The sequence below is a fragment of the Lindgomyces ingoldianus genome, assembly GCF_010093535.1.
Source record: "Lindgomyces ingoldianus strain ATCC 200398 unplaced genomic scaffold BDR25scaffold_3, whole genome shotgun sequence".
Taxonomy (NCBI): domain Eukaryota; kingdom Fungi; phylum Ascomycota; class Dothideomycetes; order Pleosporales; family Lindgomycetaceae; genus Lindgomyces; species Lindgomyces ingoldianus.
The window spans coordinates 112,080-136,635 of NW_022985164.1; the positions used below are offsets into that span (position 1 = coordinate 112,080).

Sequence of the window (24,556 nt, forward strand, 5' to 3'; positions counted from 1 at the left end):
CAAGCGAAAGGTCATGATAGGCATCAAATCAGAGGATTTCGAGCAAGTTAGATAGTATATTTGCACCTCTTTTACGTGCCTGAACAGATTACAAGTGTACTAGGGTATGTGAAGAATACATATATCCATGAAACACCGTTGAAGTAGCGTAATTTATTACCCTAGCAATACATTGGATGCTTTTGCATGCGGAGGCCATGGAATCCTCCCTCAACGCTAGGATCTGGTTTATGCCATCTGATTAGTAGAGTGGCTTGTCATCTAATAAACAAATTTTGTTATCGACTTTCTGGCAGAGACAATTGTGCGTGACAACACGGCAAGCAAAATAATAGTACACGTGTAATAAAGTTAATCCTCGGGTTTCCTTGGGGAGGGTAAATGTTCAAGACAGAGGTGGGGAGGTTGTAAGCTTCGTAGGTGGTGCAGCGGAAGTGTGTTGTATTTTTGTTGTATTGATGATGGAACCTCTAGGGCAGTCATGGTACAGGCACGAGTAGATAGTAGCTTGGCCTGGTTACAGGATTCGAATACCATATATACCTGCTAAACAAAGCATCAACTGGATGGTCTTTGGTTCCATGCAGCCTAAGTTGATGGAAATGTCCGTCATCACAAGAGCGAAGATCGACATAACAGAGATTAGTTTATGTCAGATCCATGTCCATCATTGGCTGTTGAAATGTGAGTCTGAATGCAGCATGGGGGGATCAGGGCGAATGACGGTCAGCTGACAGTACTTTGTAAGCTTCACTTGCACGTCATTCTAGCAGACCTCGAAAACTTCTCTGGCAGCGAGTAACTGCCTAGGTTTGAAGAAATGAGGTGGACTGGCACTGGAGGCGCGAAAAGAGTGAGACTGAAATTGGTTAGGTTAAGAGCGGTAGAACTCAAATGCCCAAATTTCAGCTGAAAGGTGTCTACTTATACGATCGTGGGTGTTAGTAGAATGCACTCTACCATATTTTAGCTCTTGAGTAGTAGACTTAAAGTGTTGGAACTCTTACCAGCCAGCTATCACTCAAACTGCTAAAGTTTCAGGTAATTGAAACACTTTTGTCCGAACGGATAATCACCAACGCAGGATTCGCACTGGCCTAGTGTAAGAAATATCCGGCTAGCAGACCCCATTTCTTCTTGTCCATATCTAGAGCAGACGCAGGAAATCGCTAGGAACAACGACAACATTCTACTAAGTCTGACTTGGATGAACCCAAGGTTTCCCCACCACGCTTATACCCAGCCCTCTATTCCTCAACTCACTCTCCATCATTTTCAGATTCACTGCCCAGTCCGGACTGCCTATCGTCACCTCCACGGTCCAATCACCCACCTTCAGGCCTTTCAATGGCTCGAACACACTAACAAGTCCAAGGGGCGATACATTCGCAGGATAGAATCCTGCCCGCCGGACGTCGATCCTGAGTTGACGTAATTTGGTCATAGCGAGCAAAGCTTTGCAGCCTGATTCCCAGGCTACTTCCGCGCCGGGATAGGCGATGTAGGAGCTTTTCCCTCTCAGAGGTTGATTTTCGTATTGATGCGGCTCAAAGAAATGGGAGAGATGGACTGAGCGAATAGAGGCGAAGCGTTTGGGGCGGATTGTGGTTTGAAAGAACGTCAGGTTCCAGATGTGGGGGAAGAGAAAAGTGTTTGAAGTGTAGAGCACGTCAATCGCCTCAGAGTAGCTGATTCTCCAGTTAGTGTGGTTGCTTTTAAGGGAAGAAAAGACAGGCGTAAGACTCACATTTGGCGACATGTCAAGAGCAGGTTTAGCAGACTCATCTCTGCTAACTGTAGATCCTTCTTGAAAGGCTCCACTTGATCTCGCACATGGCGTTTATATAGCACTCCATCTACCTTGGGACAATCTTTACACATCTCACCAGCGCAGGCAGAATAGCCCATCTTCCCCTGTTTGCGCAGGATATGCAAATCCTGTCTTCCGACTGCGTACTCCCAGATTCTCAGACGAATCTCTGCAGGGAGTCGATTCAGCAACAAACAATCTGGTTGTGTAGACTGTGGTTGAGGCCCTTCATGGTAATGACCAGTCCTGACCCTCTTGGAACGCCGTGTGATCGGAGGGGGCGGCGAAAGCTCACGGAATCTCCGCTTGGAAAGAGGTTTGGGTTTTTGAGCTTCATATCGAGCCTTAGTGATCTTGAGATACTGGTCAACGCGCATGCGACAGCGACACATTTCGTTCAGGGTAATTGCACAGCTGTCACAATACAAGAAAAGACTCGCAGAGACTAATCTGTAGGGGAGAAAGGTAGGGTAAGCGAGCCCCAGAACTGAGCAATAATGGGAGACGAGAGAATTATAAATATCGCACAGTTACGAGTTCACAAGGCAGACTGCTGCCTAAACGAACTTGTAGACGAAGGCTGAGTGGCGTAGCACACAGAGAGAAAAGGAAGTTTAGAAGGAGGGGTAGTTAGCGCGAAGCAGAACATCCCACTTAGGGTCGCACAATTACACGGATGAGTCACCATCATACAAACATTATTCTCCCCTTCACCACCAGAAATAACATTGATGTCGTCTAATGGCATTTAGCGGCGAACGATGCACGTGCACGTGCAGACTTGGGCTGTACTGGAATTTAGAAAGACTGAGTTAGGGCAGCTGCAGTCGGCATGATATCCTACCATCTCGTTCTCGTGCCCAAAAGGCTACAAGAGAAGGTAGGGATACACTGATATGTTTTAATTTGTTGGAGGGGTTCGGATAAATGTTTATGAAATACATCGGTCTGTCCTTGTCGTACACTTTCTTTCAAGGTTAAGGGGTATGATCTGAACGATAAAGAAAGGAACTTCTACTACTGGTAGTCTTCATCGGAGAAATGTATCGATCCCACGCTCCTGTGAACTAAGCCTTTCGAGTCATTATTAAGACAACCCATTAAACGCCGTGAGGTCCTAAGATGCGAGCCCTTCCCTTGACCAAAGCAGGCTATTTTTATGACTGCGTGGCAGCGCCAGCTCCATTCTCGCCCCCGTTTCCACCACCAGCTACGCTGGTGACAAATTCCTGGTATCGAAACACCTCGCCTCTTCCGAGACCCTTACCGCCCTTGCCGAATGCTCTCCTCCCGCTGAAGCCTTCAACCACCATGTCAATTTCCCTTTCAGTTAACTTTCTCTCCCCAGATTCTGGTGCCGTGTGCAGTAAAGCATCTTTCAGCTCACCTAGGTCAATCTGGCCGTCGTCCCCATCATCGAAAGCTTCAAATGCAGCGTTTAGCTCGCTTGGATGTGAGAGTCCCACTAATAGGTCCGACAGCGTGCTCAGATATGTCGCCAAGTTGATTGAGTGTGCGCCATTGGGAAAATATGATGCGAGTGTCGATGGAGTAGCGCTGAGACCGAGTTGGGAGAGCATATCGGCTACGTCTGCCGAGTTCAGGCTGCCGTTGTTGTCCCGGTCAAGCACACTAAAGGATTCGCGCATGCTATGTAAGAGTGGAGGAGGGATTTTGGATAGCGCATCACTCGAGCCGGTTCGTGGGGCTGGAGCGGATCGAGGAGCAGGGGGTGGATTTAGGGAGGCGCTATCGAATCGCGCGGCAATTGAGGCAGTGTTCGTCGGCCGTACTGTATGCTGTGTAGCGGTTGAGAGATTGCGGGTTGGCGAGGAAGGTGGTTCAGGTACGGTCGTGGTTCCACGCGTGTTCAGCCATGTAGGTGGGTTGTTTGAGGCGTTGCTAGTAGTGGTCTGGCGGAGAGCGGCTTGGGAAGGTGTGGCCTCTTTTGGTTTGAGCGGTGAGCTATTTGGCGTTGATGGTCGCAGGGTGGACGGGGAGAGTGCGAGCGGCGAGTTGGGGCGGCGAAAGGGAGATGTGCGCGGACTGTTGAACGAGAGCGGGGACGGCTTGTAGGGTGTTGGAGTTGTGGACTGGTGCGAATCAATATTTGGAGTGGTCGAGGTGATACTGCCGCTTACCATGCTTGTTTTCGTTTCCTGCGTCGTAAGAGGTTGTTGTCATTAAGATTCAGGCGCAGGTGAATGTTGCGGGGCGGTATGTTTGGCTGGTGTTGATGTTCGACCATTGGCGCGGCAACCAACTGCAATCCGGCCAAAACACGGCATCACGTGCACCATAATTAAGCTCGGGAACGCTAGCACCGATATCGATAAGCGCAGGACCCCTGCCTGCGTCGCACCTCCACAACGTCCACTGTAATGGCGAAGCGCCGCACAAACTTCGTCTGAACACTACAATGTGATCCTTCACAATACAATACCTAGGTAAGCTAGACCGTCCCCCGTTACCCCATTTTCCCTGCCTGCCCAACATCAAATCAAACCAAGTCTCAATCGACCGTCACGTTCCTGAAACCACACGTTTCGGAACAAGCCTCCGCCGAGGGGCGGCCCATACTTCACGCCCTCCAGCACATCACCGGCGTGAATGGGTTGAATTTGGAGCGCTGAAGCAATCACTTCATAATGGCGGAAATTATGACGCAGAGAGTCAATGGCGGGCTACAGCGACAGGCGTCCTTCTCTTCCTTTCCGCCCTCGAGATCTCCCTCTTCGATATCTACCCGGAACGACAACAAGAAAGGCCGGTCGCCCCAGCCTCCAATGGTCAGAGAAGATGATGTCTCATACAGCTCGTCTCATCCGCATTCGTGCAATTCCTCCCTCTCGGCGCCACGAGTCGCAAAATCCAAGAACGCAGCCAAGATGCGCTCACAGTACCCTGCCGATTCGGTGGAGAATCATGTGGAATACATACTGGTTGCATCTTTTGACATTGACCGCGGGTCGGTCATGGAACACCAGTACCCTGGGCCGATTAGTGGGGATGAGACGATGTTGGCGGAACTCATGCTGCCGGATCAGGCACATGTCCGCAGTCAGGATTGGACTATTTTCTTTTTGCATAAGGATACGAGTGCTGAGGATGAAGAAAAAGAGGCGAGAAGGGAGAGAAGGAGGAGGCGCAGGAGGAAGAAAGAGGGCCTGGAAAATGGAGAGGATACAGCGGCTGGGGCGGAAGAGGATGAGTGCGGACCGGACGACGAATCTTATGACACCGAGGATGAAGAGAGCGATGACGATACCGACGCTGACGGGCCACCTCTCGTGTATGTATTGAATTTGGTGAACACTAAGCAGGACAACACAGTGAAGAGGTCTGTTCTCCAGCGTTAAGAGACTCTCTGTTGCTGACCTTGTTCAGAGGTGCTATCGTCAAGGCCATGGCAATTTGTACAAGACATTCATTCTTGCACATATACAAGGTGAGTGAATACTCTATAAGAAGTTCAGACTACTTATGCACTCTAGCCCCTTTTGCTCCTCGCACTTGAAGAATACTTCAGGGCGCCAGTCATTGAAACTCTCGCTTCGCTTTATAATGCTCTGAATGCCATGGATCTGTCGTTGATGCCGAAACTTTCCAATCTGGAGTCTTTTATCTTACAGTCTAGCGACGCGAAAGACATGTTCATCGAGAAGTTTGAAGTCATGATTCAACAGCGCTTGGTCGAGGACGCGGAACGAGATTCCCTTCCTTCAGCGACGTCCTCTGGGTCTGATCACAAAGCCCGGGAGTACAAAGCTCCACGAGATACGCACGAATTTGAATCGAAAGTCAACTACAACGGCATCCCCGTCCCAATCAAAGTTCCGACGGCCTTAAGCCCAGAGACTGTGGGAGACTTCTCACTTATTAAACTGATCCAGACCTTTTCTAGTCCTCATTCAACACAACCGCAACCTTTTGCTCTTCATCCACACCTCACAACAAGCGGAGCTTACACTCATCCCATCATCGTCCTTGTAAACGCTCTTCTCACTCAAAAGCGAATAATATTCCTCGGCCACAATCGACCTTCTAGTGAGGTAGCTGAAGCGGTTCTCGCAGCCTGCGCATTAGCTTCGGGTGGCCTTCTTCGAGGCTTCATTCGTCACGCTTTTCCCTACACCGATCTTACCAAAATTGATGACCTCCTCAAAGTCCCCGGCTTCATCGCTGGTGTTACAAATCCCGCTTTCTCCCACAAGCCAGAATGGTGGGACTTACTATGCGACCTCCCTACCGGCCGCATGAAAATCAGCCATCGGATCGAAGGGGCACCAGTAACCGAAGGCCTGCTGTTCTTCCAGCAACAAAGCGGCCTACCGAATGGAGCAGGTGGGCTGCAGCTTGGCGCCGATGGAAAGAGCGGAGCTGCGGATCCGACTGGGGATTCTCAGTTCATGGAAGGGCTTCTTGCCAGCATCGCAAATCGCCATGGTGAAAATGCTATCCGTGCAAAATGGCGTTCCTGGATCCTAAAGTTTACGCGTATCGCCGCCGCGTTCGAAGAAACCGTCTACGGTGCATCAGCCCTCTATGCCGGATCCCACGAAACGGATATTGGCGTCTATGGTGTCTCAGGCCACGGCTTCGTCTGGCCAGATGAAGGCTCGCGAATGAGAGAACTTGCAGCAAATGTCCACAGAGTTGAAGGCTGGCGAAGCACGCGTTCCTATTACTCGTTCGTCCAAGATCTCGCAAAACGCTGGGATAAGAGACCCGTAAGGGGTATTGATTTACATCATCAGCATGACAAGCTTCGCTGTCTCCGCCTCTCACACGACCAATCTGCAGCCATATACCTCGCTTTCGCACGTGCAGTCGAAGAAGCAGGCTTAGGTTCCTCATCCACGTCTTCAGATGACTTGACCTCCGCTGTTGAGAGATCGTTGACGCTGAATGATCCTTCGACATCGATTGCGCATCAACGGCAGCCATCGGAGCAGTTGCAATATGACACGATTCTACAATTGCTCATGGTCGTGCCGGAATCTAATATGGGGCTGTTTTATTTGTCTTTGGCGTTGTTTCATCCAAGGGAGGAGGTTAGATTAGCGGTTGTGAGATTGTTGGAGAGGATCATGAGTCATGAGGCTGGGAGGCACTTTTGGGGGAGTTTGGGGCGGTTTGCGAAGTTGGCTTTTTATAGGGTTAAGAGGGAAGATGGTGGGGGTACTGTTAGGTAGGGGTCTGATTTGGGGGGGGGGGGGGGGGGTAGAAGCAGAGGAAGGGGGGGGAATAGCTGTAGCAGGGATATAAGATGGCAAATGTGGTGGGAAATAGCTCGAGCAGTTACTCGAATGAAGGCTTGGATTTGGCGACTTTGTTTGGGTACGTGCATGGCACTTCGACTGCGATGAATAATTTTGAGCACAGCTAACTTTTTTTTGGTTTGCTGACAATTCAATGCTCCAAAAACCCTCGGGGATATTGTTGTAGGGAGGGCAGAGGTATTTTCGGGTAAAGAGAAAGACTGAGAGAAGAGAGGAGTGATGATGGCAAGGACTCAAGAACTTGGCGTAAAGAATAGTCATGCAAAAGATTCAGAACTTGAGGTAAAACATGGCAGGAAAGTGGCAATGAGTTGAGGGGTTTGGAAGCTCCGTGCTGGGGTAATGAGAAGTGAAGAAATGCCAGCCGTGGTAAGCTGTCTGATAAGTCTAGAATGCAGATAGAAATGGTAATATGCGGACGGGTCCGGTGACTCAGATTTGACGGATGCTCACAGAGTTGGTTTCAGTACTAGGATTGGGAAAGGTGTAGACTATGGAATCCGCCACTTGGGAGAAGTATATCTCTCGAATCTATCTGGAATCGGGGTTCCTTCTAACTCTGTTCTATTAAACCTTTCCTCAACCCGAGTCGCAATCGCCCGAGCTACCTTTTTATGAAGTGGGAGATCAAGCGCGATTATAGATACAGCTATGCCCCATCCTCATTATATTAGTCGTGAGACACTTTAGCATTGAAAGTATCGAATGGGTGAGATATAATTTCGTGACAGTCAGCTAAAGTGACAATGGAAATCCGAGCTGCAAACTCACCATTTGCATCGACCACAACATCTGTCTGAATCGGCATCTCTTTCTGTGCAGAGGCTGCACCTCCTGTTGCCTCTAGGGTGCTCTCATTCGTTGGCATTTGGGATATTGTACCAGCCACTCCAGGGAGGGCCTAAGAATTGTTCTGAATGCCGCCATCCCATTCCAAGATTAACAAGCCACCGGTGGCACCTTCAAACTTAAGCTTCAATTTTCCTCATGTCACTTCGAAAAAAGCTTCCAGATCGGGCAATTAGAAGTATTGACCAGATGCATCCTCACAAGTCTCTCCATATGATCATTCTCGTGCACGTCCGAGCTTCGAATGGAGAAATTGGAGTTTGCTCCACCTCCACCCCCCAAGTGTCATATTTAGATGGAGGGTTCTGTTGAGTTTGATTATGTGAGTTTTTATCGTTAATTTTGTCGATTTTGTGCACCATGGTTTGCACCATGGTTGCAACGACTTTGTGATAGGCAAGGGGAAACTTCCGAGGTCCAAGCAGTCAATGCCATTAATAAGGGATATTCGGGCTGGCGGGGAAGGGAGTTGAGGAAGAAGCTACAGCGGTACAAAAGTGAGATAAATATTGACGAGGGACAACCCTCATTAAGCATATATTCTCAAAGTTGCCTTCTAGATAGAAGCTCCTGCGCTCTTATTAGGTCCCTTCTAAAGGCAGTAAGCCTTAACTTGTTCTGCCTGTAACGGTGAGCGGTGCAGTTGAGCATCCTGAGAAGAACTTAAATGCAGAGCAAGATTTAAGAGGGACTTCACTTTCATAGTACGTGATAGGGAACCTCGAAACGTTGAACATGAAGACTGTTCGAATATAACTTCCATCTTCTAAAACTTGAAATGTCTTCTCCGGTCCCCAACGTAATCAGTAATAACGTCCCTCCACAAGCGGCAGTTTCCGGAAACTGCTCAGAAACGTTCTAATCCGAATTCTGTTTTCGTAGTGCTGACGACAGTATTGATAAATTTCGTCTAACTAAGCGACCACAAAAAATTACTTTATTGGGTCAGAGCAGTATCAACGATGAGCTCGCCGCACATAAGCGAATCAATTGAGATCTTGCTTACCATTAGTAGAGTTTCGTGGCACAGAACCCGATATTTTAAAGGGAGGCAGAGCACCAGGATTCCATCTTCCGTTGTTCTCTGCAGTTCTCTTAGTTTGGACGTAACTTCACTCAATTCACTATGGACGCCATCCTTGGATCCATCTATGCCTTTCCCGCACCGCACCGAACACGCACTCGGCCACTCCAGGTCATATGCGTAGGCCCATCTCGCTCCGGCACCGACTCTCTGCGTCAAGTACTTCTCCAACTCAGTTATCCAAACGTCTTCCATGGCTATGAAACCATTTTTGATGAGAACCGGTACCAAAAACCACTGCTCTCTCGCATCCTTAAGAAAAAGTACAACGGCGGGTCCAAGGATGGTAACATTGTCTTCACAACTGAGGAATTCGACCAATTATTTGCAGATTACAACGCTGTAACTGATATGCTAGTTGCAATGATGGCAGTAGAGCTTGTATCCCGCTTACCCAAACGCAAAAGTCATTCTGGATCGACGAAAAGACGTAGATGTATGGTGGGCTAGCACGGCGGCGACCTTCATGGTGCAGCAGGATAGTTAGATAAATTGGTTTCTGAGTTGGTTCTCGCCAGATTTGTATTGGACAAGGAAATTAGTTCTTCGGGAGGGATTTCGTTTGTTTTACCAGGGAGATTTTAAGCCAAATGGGAAGTGGAGGTATCGAGAGCATTGTGCGATGGTTGGAGACCTTTGTGCGAGTTCTTGGGAAAGGAGGTTCCTGATACGGATTTCCCAAGAGGTAATACTGGGAAAGATTTCGCATACAAGATTTGCAACCGCGCATGCACACCACCGGAGACAAGCGTATCAAGATATGGCGTTGGTCTGTGTAGTCCTTATTGCCATCGGTTCGGTGGTCGTATTTACGCCTAACCAGGTTGTATCGAAGTCTGCCAAGGCCTTCATCAATGCGAAGCTCGGCTCGGATTTGCTCCAGTTACGGAGATTCGGCCTTGTATTAAATACGAGACGTAGCTATAGAAACTCGCTATGAGCAATGGATAACATGTTCTCGAGAAACATATTGTTGTCTAGACCTGCTTCTAGCGGGAAAGTGTCCATGAATTCTTCAAAGTCGACCATATCTAGATCTTGTGTAGCAGGAACCCACGGATCCGCGGGAGCTTCGGGGTCGGAAATGATTGCATTTGCCGGACTAGATTCTGAAGCCGCATGCGCAATTGCAGCTGGTGAAATATTGTTTGGGAATGTATCAATCGTAGCGGATGACGGCAGATTCGGTCTCGAGGCTTCTATTCTCTTATTCCGTTCGTTAAGCAAGGAAGTAAGAAGGCGGATGCCGTGTGCAGCTAGTGAGCTCGTGGGTAGCCATCTTTGGAGGAGCTGGATCGCCTTTTCAACTAGTGCTAGGTATTCTTGAGTCTCGGGCTCTCTCTCAGAACGGTGGAAGAGATCAAGAGCGAAACAGAGGCCGGCGGTAACTACAAAAGCCTATATTGTAAGTTAGCACACTACTCAAGCACGAGCCTCCCTTAGGAATCGACAACGCTTGCACGCATGTCAAGTTACACAGCGGGTATCTTGGCAAATAGAAGGAGTGGCATACCTGTTCGACCCACCATTGCGGTTCTTCCTCTTCCCGCTCGGGGGACAGATGCTTTATGATTTGTTTTGCTGAGTCAATGCATGCCCAACGACTGTAAGCAAATTGAGGACATTTGAAGCTCTTAGGCATGAAACCTTGATGAATCATAATGATCTTGTGATACAAAGAGGCCTGATGCAAACGTCTCGCCCACACTACCCAGCGCGGCCAGGAAGGATTGAAAGGCGTGCCAGGGGACATGCATTTTGGAACTCTTTCGGTACACAACGCCCGCATCTTTTGGTCGCTTCTCAGGACTACGTTGTATTTTGACATGAGATCCGGTGCATCGAGCATTTCGTCGTGAAACTCAATCAAACTTCGGGCGACATTGTGGAGATGTAAGGCGGACTGGGTAACCGTAGGTATGTCATCCCCAACTGGAGTCATAGATTCTTCATCGAAGTAGCCCGGCCAGACTGTAGTAAAGTGTTTCTTTTGTATACTATATTGGCCCGTTGAGGTAGAGCAAAGCCAGTCATGGGAGACCATTGCATACCAGGTCCTTCGTCCCATTTCGCGTTGGATCAGGGCTTCCTTTTGTTCGGGGGTGGCCCCACTGGATATGTTGTCTTCTGGGTGAGGACCAAGTCTGTTCATATGTCAGCTCCAATAAGCAAGTAAAGGAACAAAGTCCTTACCTATGTAAGCCAAGCCCTCGAGCCACTCCAACGGCAGCACCTTGATAAACCATGAATTCTTTGGAAGATCCGACTAGATGCTCTGATGTATGCAGGTTTAGAATTGCTTGCACAGAGTAAATATGGAACCTCGACGCGAAGTCTCCAAGTAAAAGACAAGAGATTGTGGCGTGAGCCCATTGCTTTGTCAGACGTAACTTTTCAGAGCGCCCATAACCCCAGGCTGTCGTAGAGGCGTCCGGAGCAGCTATAACTGTTGCCGAAAGAATTGAAAACAACAGCCCAATCCAACGCCAATCGATATTCTGGGTCTGAAGATCAAGAGCGTCAGAATGACCAAAGGCTTCTAGCACGCTCTTTCGAAAGCTTGGAGAATGATAAACCCCTCCCATCCAGTATATCATGAATTGTTCGTGGTAATCGATCATCTGTAGAGTTTGGCTCTTGGTAGGTAGAAGCGATTGGAGTTGGAGGACTTCAAGGGCACGAGCGGGGGCTGAGAATGGACCACATGAAAGTGTAAGGTCGTCCTCATCTAATCGCCTGGGCTGGCTTTGGTTAAGGGTTTGATGCGCCAATGCCTTGCCTCGAGCGTCCGCATCCTTAGCCGATAAAAGGGCGCCAATACTGATATCTGAAAAGTCGGATCGTCCAAAAGTGACGAAGTCGAGATGTGTGCTTGGCGGCGCGGTTTCCTGTGTTCCAGGTCGAGCTCTCTCGCTGGAAGATGCACTTGAAAATGAGCGCTCACGGATGGAATCATCTGTCCTAGTGCATCGACTCACACATGGATTTGTAAGTCCAGTCTGCATAGATAGATCCTGGCCAGAGAAAGGAGAATCTGGCCATCCCGGCTGGCCTTGTTGGGAAAGATTCAGAGGCGCTATCGGATCAGGAGAATTTAGATCTGGGGCTTGAAGGCGCGCATCCAGTTCCTTCTTTGGATATTTACGATGAACGCTTGGATTATAGCCATTGGTCCATTGCGTTGTACAGAGATGGCCTTCCTTGTTCTGGATGCATCTCGAGCAGGGGCTCTTCCGGTCGCATTTCTGCCGGCGCATGGAGCACCGAGTGCAGGTCTGTCGGAGTTTGGGCATCGCGGGAGCGTTGTCCGGTCACGTTTTGATGGTTAGGACAAGAAAAAGTGGTAGGCTTTGCAGAAGGGGCCATGAGATTTAAAGGCTCGTACATACCCGTCGTACAACCTCGTACATGACGCGAAGCTCGCCTTCCACGTGAAACAATTGTGCGCCAAAGCCTACGACAGCATTGTGGTCTTCAATATTACTGGTTGTGAAGATGGTTCCAACCTCAGGGGAAAGGAGACAGAATAATTGTCTGCTCATTTTATGAATCCCTAAAGGCTGTGTTAATCTTTCTGTTGATGGGTTATTTAGTATTAGGAATACGACGCATCGGGCATTCGGCGAAAGGAAAGCGCGAAGTGTGTAAAAACTTGCAACCTAACCCTTCTTCACATCATGCTTTATGTACATACCCACAGACTTTGTCTCCTACTATTACATTGTCGATTATCGAGCGTGGATATCCACTTAAAAGAACTAGCAGGTCTATAATCTTTACACGTTGCTCCTTTTATCCCATTCTCTATCCCAAAGAACCTCGAAATACAGATTGGATGATAAACATCAGGGTGGATCCTAAACTTTGACAAATATCTTGTACTCGGCGACTATCGCTCTTGTGAAAACGAACATCGTGGCCCCTGCAAGAAGCATTACACCAGCAAAGATGCACAAACCATCAAATCCACCATGATCTCTACTAACAATCGCTCCAGCAATAGGGGATCCAGCCAATCCTGCGAAGCTCACGATGGAGAAAAGCATTCCTACTCGGATTCCGATCTGCTCAACTTTAGAAATGAATGCGATCTGTGCGGGTGCGAGGGAGACGTATGCACCAGACGCGAATCCGTAGAGGGCGGCGAACGCGATGAAGGCGGCATTCCCTGACGCTGGGAGGGCTAGAGCTAGGACGAGGATACCGGTAAAGAAGGACATTAACACCTGCATGTTGAAACGGCCGACCTTATCTGCGAGAATCCCTGGTATGATTCGACCGAATATACTAAAAAGAGTTAACCGCGTTACACCGCTTCCGGTAGGAGACGCTACATACCTCGCCGCGTTTAGGATGGGAATTAAATAGCCAGCAAGATGGAACGACATGCCATTTGCCAAAGCCTGAACTTCGACAAAGTTGATTGGAATGAATAAACCCATGAAGAACAGGAATGACGATATTGTGGTCAATACAAACCGGATATCCTTGAATGGTTCGATAAAAACTCCAGGGACAAAAGGTCGAGGTTTCGGCGGTAGACGAGATTTTACCGTGAGTATAGCGATTCCAAGCAATCCAAGAATCATAAAAGCGCAGATTCTCATCGTCCAGCCATATCCGACTTCAGGGATCAGATGTTGGGTCATGATTGGGAAAATGATGCCACCTAGACCCGATCCAGCGGCCATTATGCCAAAGGCAGCGCCTCTTTTCTTGAAGAACCATGAGGTAATGGAGCTAGTAGCAGCCGTGAATATGCAGTTTAGACCAAGAGGACTACAGATACCTTGGGCTAGGATGAATTGGTAGTATTCCTTGCAGAGAGAAGTCATCATCAGGCCAAAGACGTGAAAAAAGGTGCCAATGACCAAGAGCCATTTGGGTCCATAATTGTCGAAAGAGAAACCCACAATTGGCCCCGGAATGAACATGACGAAGATCTCGCAAGAAGATATCCAGGAAATCGTACTTGGAGAGTACTGGCTGAGTTGGTTGCGCTGATAATAGTTCTGAAAAACACCAATGCAGTTGATCCATCCGAAACTGCAGAATAAACAGCAAAAGGTGCCGAGAAGACACAACCACGCGTCCTTGCCGCCGTCGGGGAATTGGCTGGGATGCCATGGGTTTAGAGTTTCGTCCGTAGCGTTCGTCTCTTTTGTTTGCACATCTTGTTCCTCTTCCACTTGTTGCTCAAGGTCCTCCTTTTCTTTGCACTGGAGGACAGAATCCTCGAGTGATGGCGTGGAGCTTCCGGGTTTTGGCATGGTTACGGGTTTAGATCGAAATCGAGAATACTTGAAGGTATTTGACAAAGTTGAGATTTGAGAAGGGTGTGAAGTCTGAATATGAGCATTGTGAGTAGACCAGAGGGGGTGGTAAATAGGAATCTTAATATCTCAAGCCCTCGCGCCTAGATAAGTCCGAGAGGGGATTCATTGTCTTGTACGAAAGGGTTGTACAAACTGCGCCCCAGAGACCTCGTTTGACACGCAGATTTAGTGTCGCTTTCGAGCAACCCTTGTCGGCGAGACGATGAAACCTTGGCTCGCCCTCCTTGTAGCGTGGGAGTGGAACTCGGAGTTGAGAAAAAGCGATCGACCGAGGGGCCTCACTCCGTGCTTCAGATGTTTACAGTGAATAAACCGCCAATAATAAGGCCATGTGAATGACGTGAGCAAGCGGACATACCGGTGCAGGACACTTAAAAATGTTTTTCCTTCGGCGTTTCGGTCGGCAGAACGCTGGAACGGTAAGTTGAAACCCCGTGAACTGCGAGGCTCGGTGAATGTTGGAAGGGAACACAATACCAAGGTAAGAAACTGCGGTCTGGTGCCATCCGTATGCCTCAGGAGCGGCAGCACCCTGGACTAGTTAGCGCATCAGTCCCCATATAGATTGTGATACTGTACTGTTTCGACGGACATCATAGATATATTATTAATTGATGGGGACGGCCACTCGAGCACCAGCCTCCAAACACCAACCTTAGAAGTCTGTCTCTTCAAAGCTCCGTGTGGCTTGGCTTTAGGTATGCCTTAGAACCAGCAAGAGTAGGATAGATTCTTCTGTTGTATTAGCGTCTGGATATAAGAACACTTCGCAAACAGTAATCTAAAAACATTCCTCGACTGGTCTTGTTCAACATCGCCTTTATTTTACTCTCTCAACCAACCAACCGGGCGTACGAATGGCGAGTTTATTCGATTTATCGACAACCCGATGACGTTGCGTAAGAACTGAGCGTATTACCGAATGGGGACAAGGGAGTAGAGATTTCATGCTCAAAGCATCGCAAACATCTAGAGGATGGGAGGGAGAACACAACTTGAGCCCGTGAACTACGGAACGCGCGGCGTAGACTAACCTAGGATTCGTCCCCAAAAAGCCGATCTCTTATTTATCAGTAACGCGCCCCAGGCGCGTTTTGTCGTGGGCAACGAGACTGTGGTTGTTGACCTGGAATGCTACCTAGATAGAGCTTGAGATCCCTACCACTACTTCAAACAGACGTCGATAAGGATCAAAATAAGAAAGGGAACAAAGAGTTAAATGATTAACAGAAGAAAGGGGAGTGTACTCTCTCTGCTATCGGACTTGAATGATGCGGTCTAAAATTGGGAATGCAGAGGTAGAGGGGAGTACTATTGCGGATGTGGCCCGTTGTCCAAGCTGCAGTGGTCCAACAGATACATTTTCTACGGTCGACCCATCGGTATAGGCCTTGCCCACCCAGATTATGCGGACAGATACAGATACTTCGCGCTAGCACATCGAGAAGTAGAGATGCATTCCGCTGATATGCGGTGGGTAGCTTGTTCAGCTGTTGAGACTCGGAGAAAACGATTGTCTTGGCCAATTCTTGCTCCATGACGCAAAATTGACTGACGCATTCGATTGGAGTTTCTGTTGCCCTTGGACTCAGGATCCGGACTGCTTCTTCCTTGGGGATCTCTGGGTGAGGAAGGTCTTCGCGGGAGCGAAGAGGGTGGTTCGTGGGAGGCCGCTGCCGGAATAAAGCCGCACGGGGCACTCTGGGGCTCGGCAAGGCTAGCGCGCCTCCCCAAATTATCTAGGTCGAAATCTTCTCTTCGCCAGGTGCCCTCACAGGATCATCAATCCAACCCCGAACCTCGACCCACCCATCGCATTACCACCGCCCTTCCATCTGCTTGACCTACCTTGGGGAGCTCCATCTACTGCCATCTAATTCGCCGCGTCCATCACACTCTCTCGAGCTCTTCCCAGCTCCCCAAGTCGTATCCCAGCACTCATCTCTCCCCAGCTCTCACCAGGCGCAAGCAAGTCAGTGTGGCCCAGACCAATCGCCTCTATTCTTACCTAACATTTGCTCTCTAGCAGTTCATACCCTCAATAATCTCTCCCCACGGAGAACTTTGTCCTGCCCCATCCTCACTTATCTTCACCCAGCATCGCCACCTCCGCGAAGCCAGTCCACCCGCCTACCTAATCCATCTCCGAACTTTTCAAGATGGCAACTGCCGAATCAACCATCCCTATCAATGGCAGCTATGCGCAACCGGCGTATGATGCCATGGCCAGCAGTTACAACGCCGCGAGCACCACCAGTGCCACCGGTTATAGTACCAGCCAGCAGGCCCCATCCAGCCAGCAGGGCAGCAGTGCGTCTACCTCTGAGATTCCAAAAGACGAGGTCGGCTGGTATTTCGTTGAGCAGTACTATACCACTCTCAGCAAGAGCCCCGAGAAGCTCTTCGTAAGTCCTCCCCCTCTTACTGCCATTCCGGCCCGTCTTCTCGAAGTGATCTCGCTAACTCCAGTCTCAGCTCTTCTACAACAAGCGCTCACAGTTCGTCTCTGGAACTGAGGAGGACAAGATTCAGGTGTGCATTGGACAGAAGGTACTTGGCAGCGAAATTCCGCTTAATCGACCATCAACTGACAAATACCTTCCTAGGCCATAAACGACCAGATCAAGGAGCTCGACTTCCACGACACCAAAGTCCGCGTCACCAATGTTGACTCTCAAGGTTCCGATGCAAACATTGTCATCCAAGTCATTGGTGAGATCTCCAACAAAGGCCAGCCGCACAAGAGGTTCGTCCAGACTTTTGTTCTAGCCGAGCAGACCAATGGTTACTTTGTGCTCAACGATATCTTCCGCTACCTTGCCGAGGAGCCAGAGGAGGAAGAGGAACAGCTTCAACAGGAAGCTGCTCCGGTCAGCGGTGTGCAGGAGCCTGCTCCCACAGCTGCAGTTCCTGAGGCCGAGCACCTGAACCAGAGCGACGAAGTTGCTGCTAGCGAGGAAGATCTTGTTAAAGTCGACCAGAAGCTCGAAGATGTTGTCCATGAAGAACCAGCCCGTGAAGCCTCTCCTCCTGCAGCTGTCAACGGTACCCCTGTACCGGAGACGGCTGAGGTCGTCCCAGCGGAAGAGGCTCCAGCAGCAGCAGTTTCAATTGAGACTCCTACCGAGGAGCCCGAGGAGCCTGCCATGGAGGAGACAATTGAGCCCGAGAAGCCGAAAGATCCCTCTCCAACGCCTGCCGCTCCTACTCCCAAGCCCGCTCCTCCAGCTGCCACGCCAGCCGCCCCGCTCAAGCCTGCTGCCCCTCGCACCTGGGCTAGCCTCGCTGCCTCCGCCAACAAGGTTGCCACTCCAAACGTTCCCACGCCCGTCACCCCACAAGCCCCACCTCAACCCAAGTCCTCCACCACCGCTCCGAGCCAACCCTTGGCCGTGCCGGCTGTTCAGCCTTCTGCTCCCGCTCGCGAGCCATCCCCAGCCAACAGCCAAGGCGAGACCGCAGGGTGGGAGACGGCTACCAAGCACAAGAAGGAACAATCGCGCGCTCAGAACCAAGCTCCGACTAGCGAGGCGGAGAGCAAGCGGGCTTACATCAAGAATGTCTACAGCCAGGTCGAAGAAGGTGCCTTGAGAAGCACTCTCTCCAAATTCGGCGATATTGAGTACCTCGACATCAGCCGCCAAAAGGTCAGTGTCTGCAACCCGTCACATTTAGAGTTTGCTAACCCGTGCAGAACTGTGCTTTCGTTGACTTCAAGACGGCTACCGGATTCCAGAACGCCGTCAGCAACAACCCTCACACTGTCAACGGTGTCGAAATCAAGGTTGAGGAACGCCGATTGCGCCCCCAGTCATTTGCACCGTACCAGCGCGGCGGCGCTCCCCGTGGTCGTGGAGGTATGCAGGGTCCCCGCGGGGGTTTCCAACCTCGTGGTGGTCGGGGCGGTCCCGTCGGACGCGGCGGTCGCGCAGCTGCCCAAGAAGCTTGAAGACGCGGATCCACCTCGTCTCAATGAACCCGTACTCTACCTTCCCCGTCGTCTCTCACCAGGTCTACACCATAGAGCGATCTCCTATGCTGAGCATCGAATATGGCTAGAACTGGCTTATTAACGACTTACGGCTTCACACACATGTACTGTACCCCTATCCCTTCCGGCGCCTGTCTAAAAGTTACCGAGCTTGTTTCGGCAAAAGTTCTAGCTGTCTGCATTTCGCGAGACATGGAGAACGCGCACCTGATTACCCTTGCATAGCGAGTCTTTTTTTATTTGCATTTCCCTCTGTACCCTATTTCGCCATCGGCGCTACCTTGTTATTAAGAAGAGGTTTCTTCAGTGTTTTGTTTTACAATTCTGATATCCCTTAATTTCCATCTGGATGGCCATCTGAGCGGTTCGAGGGCTGGATAGGGGTACGGACAATGGATCTGGCCGGATATCCATGCTGGACAGCCTTGTGATGGTGGTACTGGCGTGCAGAGTAAACTGCACAAGTTCGCTGTATTCAGTGCTTATTTGGGGCGCGTCATTAGTAGCAAAACTCTCGTCAAAAGTTTCCACAGCGGACAGAACAAGCAAGTGAAGAGGACGAGCGTGGCGAGCTTTGGAGTGGTGTAATTTAGAGGGCTGGACTGGACTGTGTATGATAGGCAAAGGAAATAATGGAAATATAGGATCCAAAAGAAGTGTGCCACGATGCGCTGAGGGGGCTAGTGGATGATAGTGTCACCTGATAGCACGCTTCGAAGGCGGCCGTTTAGAAGCATCATGTATGGTAGGGTGGAGGTTGATTCGCTCGGCCAGATTAGGGCCATGCAGCAACGGGCTAACCTACCATGTTGGACGTCGCAGGACATATCGTGTTTGCCGTGGCCGAGTCGACACTCAAGGCAATCACAGCATTCATCGCTCTTTTGGCCTGCGTTGTCTTCGTCTCCCTCGCCTTGGGCTGCTGTCTTTATCTTCAAGGACAACGGCACGCGGCCTGAGCTCCCACGGTTCGTGCTCAGCGGGGGTGCGTGGGGTCAGCTCGCTCGTCTCGCAACATCATCACTCAACACACACCATACCACCGCACCTCGAGCGTCCACGACCGCCTCCTGAGCAGCAATTTCCAGCTTGCATTCGAGTATTCACATATCTGCAGACCATCAACCATGCGGCCGTCATCGGGCGGCGACATTCTCCCCTCCATTAAACCTCGATCCCGCAAGTCCAGCGTCGCCGATCATTCCCCTGCCCACCATGGCCCATCTAGCCATGTACCTACCACCTTCTTCCTAAGGAGTGAGGAGGATGTAGAACTATCGATAGCTCAGTCACAGAGCACCGAGCCAGCAAGTAGGCAGCGGGAGAGCACCTTTGGCGTTCAGAGCTTAGCAGACACCTTAGCAGCTGCATTTGGCCAGGGAAGCGGTGCTATAGATAAGAGTACAGAGCATCTGGCCGAGACAGCGAAGGCACAGGAGGAGAGCTCGAAGGTGTCAGCAGCCAGCTCGCCGAAAGCCTCTAGCAGGAAGTCCGACAGTTCCAAAGCGTCCCCGGCAAGAAAGCATAGGAGGAGAGTCTCGAATCACACCACCTCCGCACCTCTCACCCCCCTCAACATCAATGCCGCATCTTCAGTACTTCCGTCGGCAATGCCGAGTACGCCCAAGTCTGTTTCGTTGCAGTCGTTGAAGCTCTCTGATGACGACTCCGGCATGGATGAAATGACTAGCCAAGCTATTACATCGAGTGGCGAGGAAGAGGAACAGGATACTCAGCAAGAGAATTCGAGCAGCTTCCCACAGCTTGTCATGCCGAGCATAGAGATGCCGACTCGAAGGCCATTCACGCCCAAAGGCAAGTCTATGGGGAAGCTGAAAGTGCTGATTGCGGGTGAATCTGGTGAGTAATGAGCCTCTCCCTGGTGTTCTACAACTAAACTTCTGTAATAGGGCTTGGGAAGACTTCGTTGATTCGCTCCATTGTACAGCTATGCGAGGATATTGTTCATGTAGATCCTTTGTCTCCATCCCAGTCCCTCATCCAGCCGTCGCCGCCACCAAAATCAAAATCCCGGAAGCGGAAAGTTGTCGGCCCCGGAACTCTAAGAATAACCGAGATTCATGCAAGCACAAGATCATACCCACATTGGTGGACAGATCTTGATGAGACCCGCGTGCTCCGACGAAGAAAGAGTTTAAGCGACACCGTGTTAGAGCGGAATCTTTGTTTCATTGATACCCCTGGATACAAGAGAGGTTCCTCAAGCACAGACGAAATGAACTTAGTGGTTGAATACGTAGAGTCACTGCTACATCGGAATGCGTTGACGGACTCGATGGAGGACAGCGAACTGCTTGGTGTTGTCAGCGGGAATGGGGGCATTCAGGTAGATGTAGTTCTCTACCTACTATCCCCTAGTAAGTGACACTGGTTTAAAGAAGTCATACCAAGCTAATTAAAAGAAGGCCACGATATATCTAAGGACGTCGAGTATATGCAACGCCTTTCTTCCCTCACCAGCGTCATCCCTATCATTGCGAAATCGGACACGCTCTCCCCGTCCGAAATTATAGCAGTCAAAACGTCGATATTAGCCCGGCTGCAGACTACTTCGATAAAGCCTTTCTTTTTTGGACAAGCGGTGGATGATGCCTTGCTAGCTGTTCAAGGGCTTTCTGTTCCTGGTTCTTCCTCCACTTCCCTGTCCGAGCCTTGCCAATATTCAGTTAATGTTCCAACTCATCCTTACACCATATCATCTACACCTGGTCCGGATCCTGACACAATGGATGCGTCACTACTCATGTCACCTGACTACGTGCAGCCCCTTCTCCCGTCTGAGCTCGCAACCTTGGTCTCCCAGGTATTTGATCCAGAGTCAATTGCATGGTTAAGGCATTCTGCAGCCAAGAAGTTCATTGCTTGGCGACGTCGATCGAAGCTCCCTGGAGATTCTTTCATTCTCCACAGCTTTGCGCAACAAAGACACCAGCAGCGCAGCAGTATTTCGAGCTCCTCCGTCGGCCTAAATGGAGGTGCATTGAACAGTACGAACATGCAATGGAATTCCTTGATCAGGCTAACATGATCTTCAGCCTCTACCACATCTTCCATCTTCTCTGCCACGTCACCGTCAGGAGTCCTCGTACCTCGAGCGACCTCTCCGTTCTACCTCTCGAACTCTAACTTCAATTCTAACCTCCAGTCACCATTCCCTGCATCTTCCCCTTCCCTTTCTCATGCTCCATTAGAAGGCCTCGAAGGGCCAACAGCCTTTTCTCTTGCTCGATACAACAACTATACCCAAGGCGAACAGCGATTCGCAGAAGTCAGACTGGCAAGATGGGCAAGTGATCTACAACGAAGCCTCCGGAACGAACGCGAACGATTTGAAGAGCTGCAACGTAACGAGCGGGCGAAGTGGCTACTTGAGCGTGTCGGTGAAGAAGTAAGAGGTGGCAACATTTCCTCATCGCCTAGAAATGGTTCTCCCCGTGCGGATTGGGCGATGATCAGACATGGAGACCGGAAAGGTACGAATGCGGATGAGCATTGGTATGGTAGGGGTGGGCGGTTGGATGCAAGAGACCCACTCGGATTGTGTGATTTTAGCGATGAAGTGAGAAAGAGGGGGTTCGTGCTAGTCAAGGTGCTTGGAGGTATGAGTGTGCTGGGTGCGGTTGTAGTAGCTGTAGTGAGGGCTTGTGGTGTTGAGGCGGGTTTGCCAGAGGCGGGGCTTTGGAGTTGGATTACAGGAGCTGCGGTTGCGGGGGCAGAGTAGTGCGATGCTCTGGGATGTGGGATCAGAGTTAACGAAGCGCCATGCGCTGGCTAGCCATGTAATACAGTCTTAAACATCACTCTGGAAGGTAGTTCACAGCTCTTGTATAACATGAACTTCTCTCGTTCTTTTATTTGCTGTGCGTTTCTGATTTGATACTAATGGCTTTGCGGTGATGATAGAGAGGTAGCATTAATAGAGCTAAGTAGACTCGAGCTTTTTGTACTCGCCTGAAGGGAAAAGGAATGATGCTCCAACTAAACCCGACCTATGAGTAGTAAGAGTAACCCTGTACTTAGACTCTTAGCATAGAGAAAGTTAGCTTAGTTAGATTATAGTTAGGAGAATGAAGAGGTAGACACTGTACTGTATCCCCTCCTTTTTAAATCGCATCTAGCATCCTCTTGTTGCAGATAGCATAGCAGTTATCTAAACCCGTACACATTATGCGTCTCTTAAATTAGCAATTAATAAGTAGCTTAGTGTTAAAGTAGCCCTACTAAGATGCTGTAAAATCTAGATAACTAGTTATAGTTTACTATAAGAGAGTATAGTGGCACTATGTAGGAGCAGTGTTTCTAGTTAAAAGGCGCTAGGCAGGTATAAGGCCAAATTCAACATCAAGGCTTAAAACAAAACCAAAAAAGGGGGGGTGGATAGTATTTAGTTAACAGTTATGTAATCTGTACATTATATAAAAGCGGCCTAATACAGCCATCACTTCATCTTGTCCAAGTACATCTAGCTGTGTGCGACAAGCTTACAAAATAGAGACTCTCCATTAGCTCGAGTGAACCTTAGAGAGCACTCTAATTGCTGTATCCTTAGGGGCGTTATTTTTAGTGTTATTTTTATATACCTTATAAAGAGCTAATAGATCTTGTACACTGTAGTGCACCTTACGCGCGATTATTTAATAACCTCCAAGATAAGAATTCTAAGCATAAAGAGATAATACACAACAGAACAACATAAGCAGTTCTCTAGCTGTGCTTTAAGTAGGAAGCTAGCAGCAGGGCTGCTGGATTATTAAGGATACGTGCCTCCATAAGACGCGCCCGCTGGGCCTGTAAGAGAGCCGCGACTGGATCTATAATTTAAAGCTCTGCCAAATCTGCGGGATAGGCCTTATCTATATATTTATAATACTTCATTCGCAACAGAACGCACTATAGTTAATTATATAGAACGTGTCGCTCCTGCGTACAGACAGAACGAAATATTTAGGTTCCCGAATTTCTATGATTTTTGTGAGGGGGAAGTGGTTGCACCGCCGCTACACAGGTTGCTCTCCTTCGCCTCACCTTTCTATCCCAACTCCGTTAGCCAGCCCAATTATAGAAATACAAACTCATCCTTGTTATAGTTTTCTGTTAACTCTACGCGAGAGATAGTTTAAGGGATGGGCTGGCAATAAAGCCCAGATATAGGCCATCCCATGAAATGTCCCAGAACTGAGCCACTCATCCAAGATGGCCGCAGAAGCTAGCTTGATGTTCCTGAATTGCTTGGTGTTGACTGAATGTCGAACGCCGTAAGGCATCGTCGCCTTGCCGCCTATCTTATCCATATTCTATGTCCTATTTTCTCTTTTTATTCAATGTCCATTCGCTATTCCGGATTCTCTCTGCCTGGACTCATCATTAATGATAAAAACTAAGACAGATTTCATCAGCGAACGAAGGGGGAAAGAGGCACCAAGCTACGTCCCTCTGGGAAACCCTCCATACTTTCAGGAATAGTTCTCAATAAGCCCTCATGGTCATATTGGTATTCATTATGTATTATTTTCAAGTTTATTGTGTCTATTATTGTCTACATGAACTAGTCTCGAGACCTTCTGGCCATCGAATAAAACCGATGACTAACACCCACACTCACGCTGTCGTAAAAGTGCGAGTGTTTTCTTTGAAGCCCTTTAAGCTCCGCTACCCACGTGCTTTCTTCTCTTGCACAAGGCCGCGATGGGATATATTAGTCGCTAGGTCGCGAAGGAATCCGATCTCCGTAAAGATGCGGACCTCACTGGCGTTGCCAAAATCTCCGAACAAATCATGATTCCCGCCTGAATAATAAAGACGGCTATATATAGTAATAGCACAATAAATAGCACAATCTTTTGCATTAACCTCTTTACTAAGTCACCATCAAAACGGGAACAGGGGAACACATTATCCCTCTTCACGCCTCCTACTCATGAGAATCCGTCCTGAAATCCAGCAATGAAGCATAGACACAAATATCAGCCTTCTAAACGGGCTGTCGATATGTTTAAGCAGTCTACGACCTTGCGCAGGCACGCCTCAGAAACCATAAGCAAATGGAGGATCGTCCGCTGTCATTCCTTCAGGCAGCTCATAATAGTCTACATTTTCTTGATCCGTATTATCCAAAGACTCTGTATCGATCGAAGCTTCGCGTAAGTCGTTGCGGGCCATTTCTCGTTTTCGGATCTCCAGACC

General features: G+C 49.3%; 9 protein-coding genes across 9 annotated transcripts; 4 read left to right on the top strand and 5 right to left on the bottom strand.

Moving 5' to 3' along the window:
* Positions 1 to 800: 800 nt before the first annotated feature.
* Positions 801 to 2,410, bottom strand: BDR25DRAFT_339293 (uncharacterized protein). Its single transcript, XM_033693368.1, has 3 exons — positions 1,748 to 2,410; positions 1,008 to 1,688; positions 801 to 956 (listed from the first exon to the last, which is right to left on the bottom strand). Exons 1-2 carry the CDS (start codon positions 2,200 to 2,202, stop codon positions 1,193 to 1,195), a joined length of 951 nt encoding a protein of 316 aa, XP_033553025.1. The 5' UTR covers positions 2,203 to 2,410; the 3' UTR covers positions 801 to 956; positions 1,008 to 1,192.
* A 153-nt stretch (positions 2,411 to 2,563) lies between these two features.
* BDR25DRAFT_252037 (uncharacterized protein) lies at positions 2,564 to 4,027 on the bottom strand. The gene is made up of 2 exons (XM_033686154.1): positions 3,952 to 4,027; positions 2,564 to 3,903 (listed from the first exon to the last, which is right to left on the bottom strand). The coding sequence occupies exons 1-2, from the start codon at positions 3,952 to 3,954 to the stop codon at positions 2,968 to 2,970; spliced, it is 939 nt and encodes a 312-aa protein (XP_033553026.1). The 5' UTR covers positions 3,955 to 4,027; the 3' UTR covers positions 2,564 to 2,967.
* A 166-nt stretch (positions 4,028 to 4,193) lies between these two features.
* On the top strand, positions 4,194 to 7,005 carry BDR25DRAFT_277178 (spindle pole body interacting protein; the record flags this gene model as incomplete). The annotated part of the gene is made up of 3 exons (XM_033687600.1): positions 4,194 to 5,150; positions 5,198 to 5,258; positions 5,305 to 7,005. The coding sequence occupies exons 1-3, from the start codon at positions 4,459 to 4,461 to the stop codon at positions 7,003 to 7,005; spliced, it is 2,454 nt and encodes an 817-aa protein (XP_033553027.1). The 5' UTR covers positions 4,194 to 4,458.
* Positions 7,006 to 9,067: 2,062 nt separating this feature from the next.
* On the top strand, positions 9,068 to 9,850 carry BDR25DRAFT_374998 (uncharacterized protein; the record flags this gene model as incomplete). The annotated part of the gene is made up of 1 exon (XM_033697356.1): positions 9,068 to 9,850. One exon carries the CDS (start codon positions 9,068 to 9,070, stop codon positions 9,473 to 9,475), a length of 408 nt encoding a protein of 135 aa, XP_033553028.1. The 3' UTR covers positions 9,476 to 9,850.
* Positions 9,851 to 9,946: 96 nt separating this feature from the next.
* Positions 9,947 to 12,318, bottom strand: BDR25DRAFT_309625 (uncharacterized protein; the record flags this gene model as incomplete). The annotated part of the gene is made up of 3 exons (XM_033691105.1): positions 9,947 to 10,423; positions 10,539 to 11,169; positions 11,219 to 12,318. 3 exons carry the CDS (start codon positions 12,316 to 12,318, stop codon positions 9,947 to 9,949), a joined length of 2,208 nt encoding a protein of 735 aa, XP_033553029.1.
* Positions 12,319 to 12,693: 375 nt separating this feature from the next.
* Positions 12,694 to 14,639, bottom strand: BDR25DRAFT_252044 (MFS general substrate transporter). Its single transcript, XM_033686155.1, has 2 exons — positions 13,364 to 14,639; positions 12,694 to 13,312 (listed from the first exon to the last, which is right to left on the bottom strand). Exons 1-2 carry the CDS (start codon positions 14,293 to 14,295, stop codon positions 12,883 to 12,885), a joined length of 1,362 nt encoding a protein of 453 aa, XP_033553030.1. The 5' UTR covers positions 14,296 to 14,639; the 3' UTR covers positions 12,694 to 12,882.
* Positions 14,640 to 16,389: 1,750 nt separating this feature from the next.
* On the top strand, positions 16,390 to 18,483 carry BDR25DRAFT_64334 (uncharacterized protein). The gene is made up of 4 exons (XM_033698863.1): positions 16,390 to 16,766; positions 16,837 to 16,911; positions 16,968 to 18,008; positions 18,056 to 18,483. The coding sequence occupies exons 1-4, from the start codon at positions 16,521 to 16,523 to the stop codon at positions 18,308 to 18,310; spliced, it is 1,617 nt and encodes a 538-aa protein (XP_033553031.1). The 5' UTR covers positions 16,390 to 16,520; the 3' UTR covers positions 18,311 to 18,483.
* A 172-nt stretch (positions 18,484 to 18,655) lies between these two features.
* Positions 18,656 to 19,137, bottom strand: BDR25DRAFT_349313 (uncharacterized protein; the record flags this gene model as incomplete). The annotated part of the gene is made up of 2 exons (XM_033694535.1): positions 18,656 to 19,023; positions 19,053 to 19,137. The coding sequence occupies 2 exons, from the start codon at positions 19,135 to 19,137 to the stop codon at positions 18,656 to 18,658; spliced, it is 453 nt and encodes a 150-aa protein (XP_033553032.1).
* A 70-nt stretch (positions 19,138 to 19,207) lies between these two features.
* Positions 19,208 to 22,212, top strand: BDR25DRAFT_252050 (uncharacterized protein). The gene is made up of 4 exons (XM_033686156.1): positions 19,208 to 20,212; positions 20,263 to 20,730; positions 20,779 to 21,360; positions 21,409 to 22,212. The coding sequence occupies exons 1-4, from the start codon at positions 19,480 to 19,482 to the stop codon at positions 22,092 to 22,094; spliced, it is 2,469 nt and encodes an 822-aa protein (XP_033553033.1). The 5' UTR covers positions 19,208 to 19,479; the 3' UTR covers positions 22,095 to 22,212.
* The last annotated feature ends 2,344 nt before the right edge of the window (positions 22,213 to 24,556 follow it).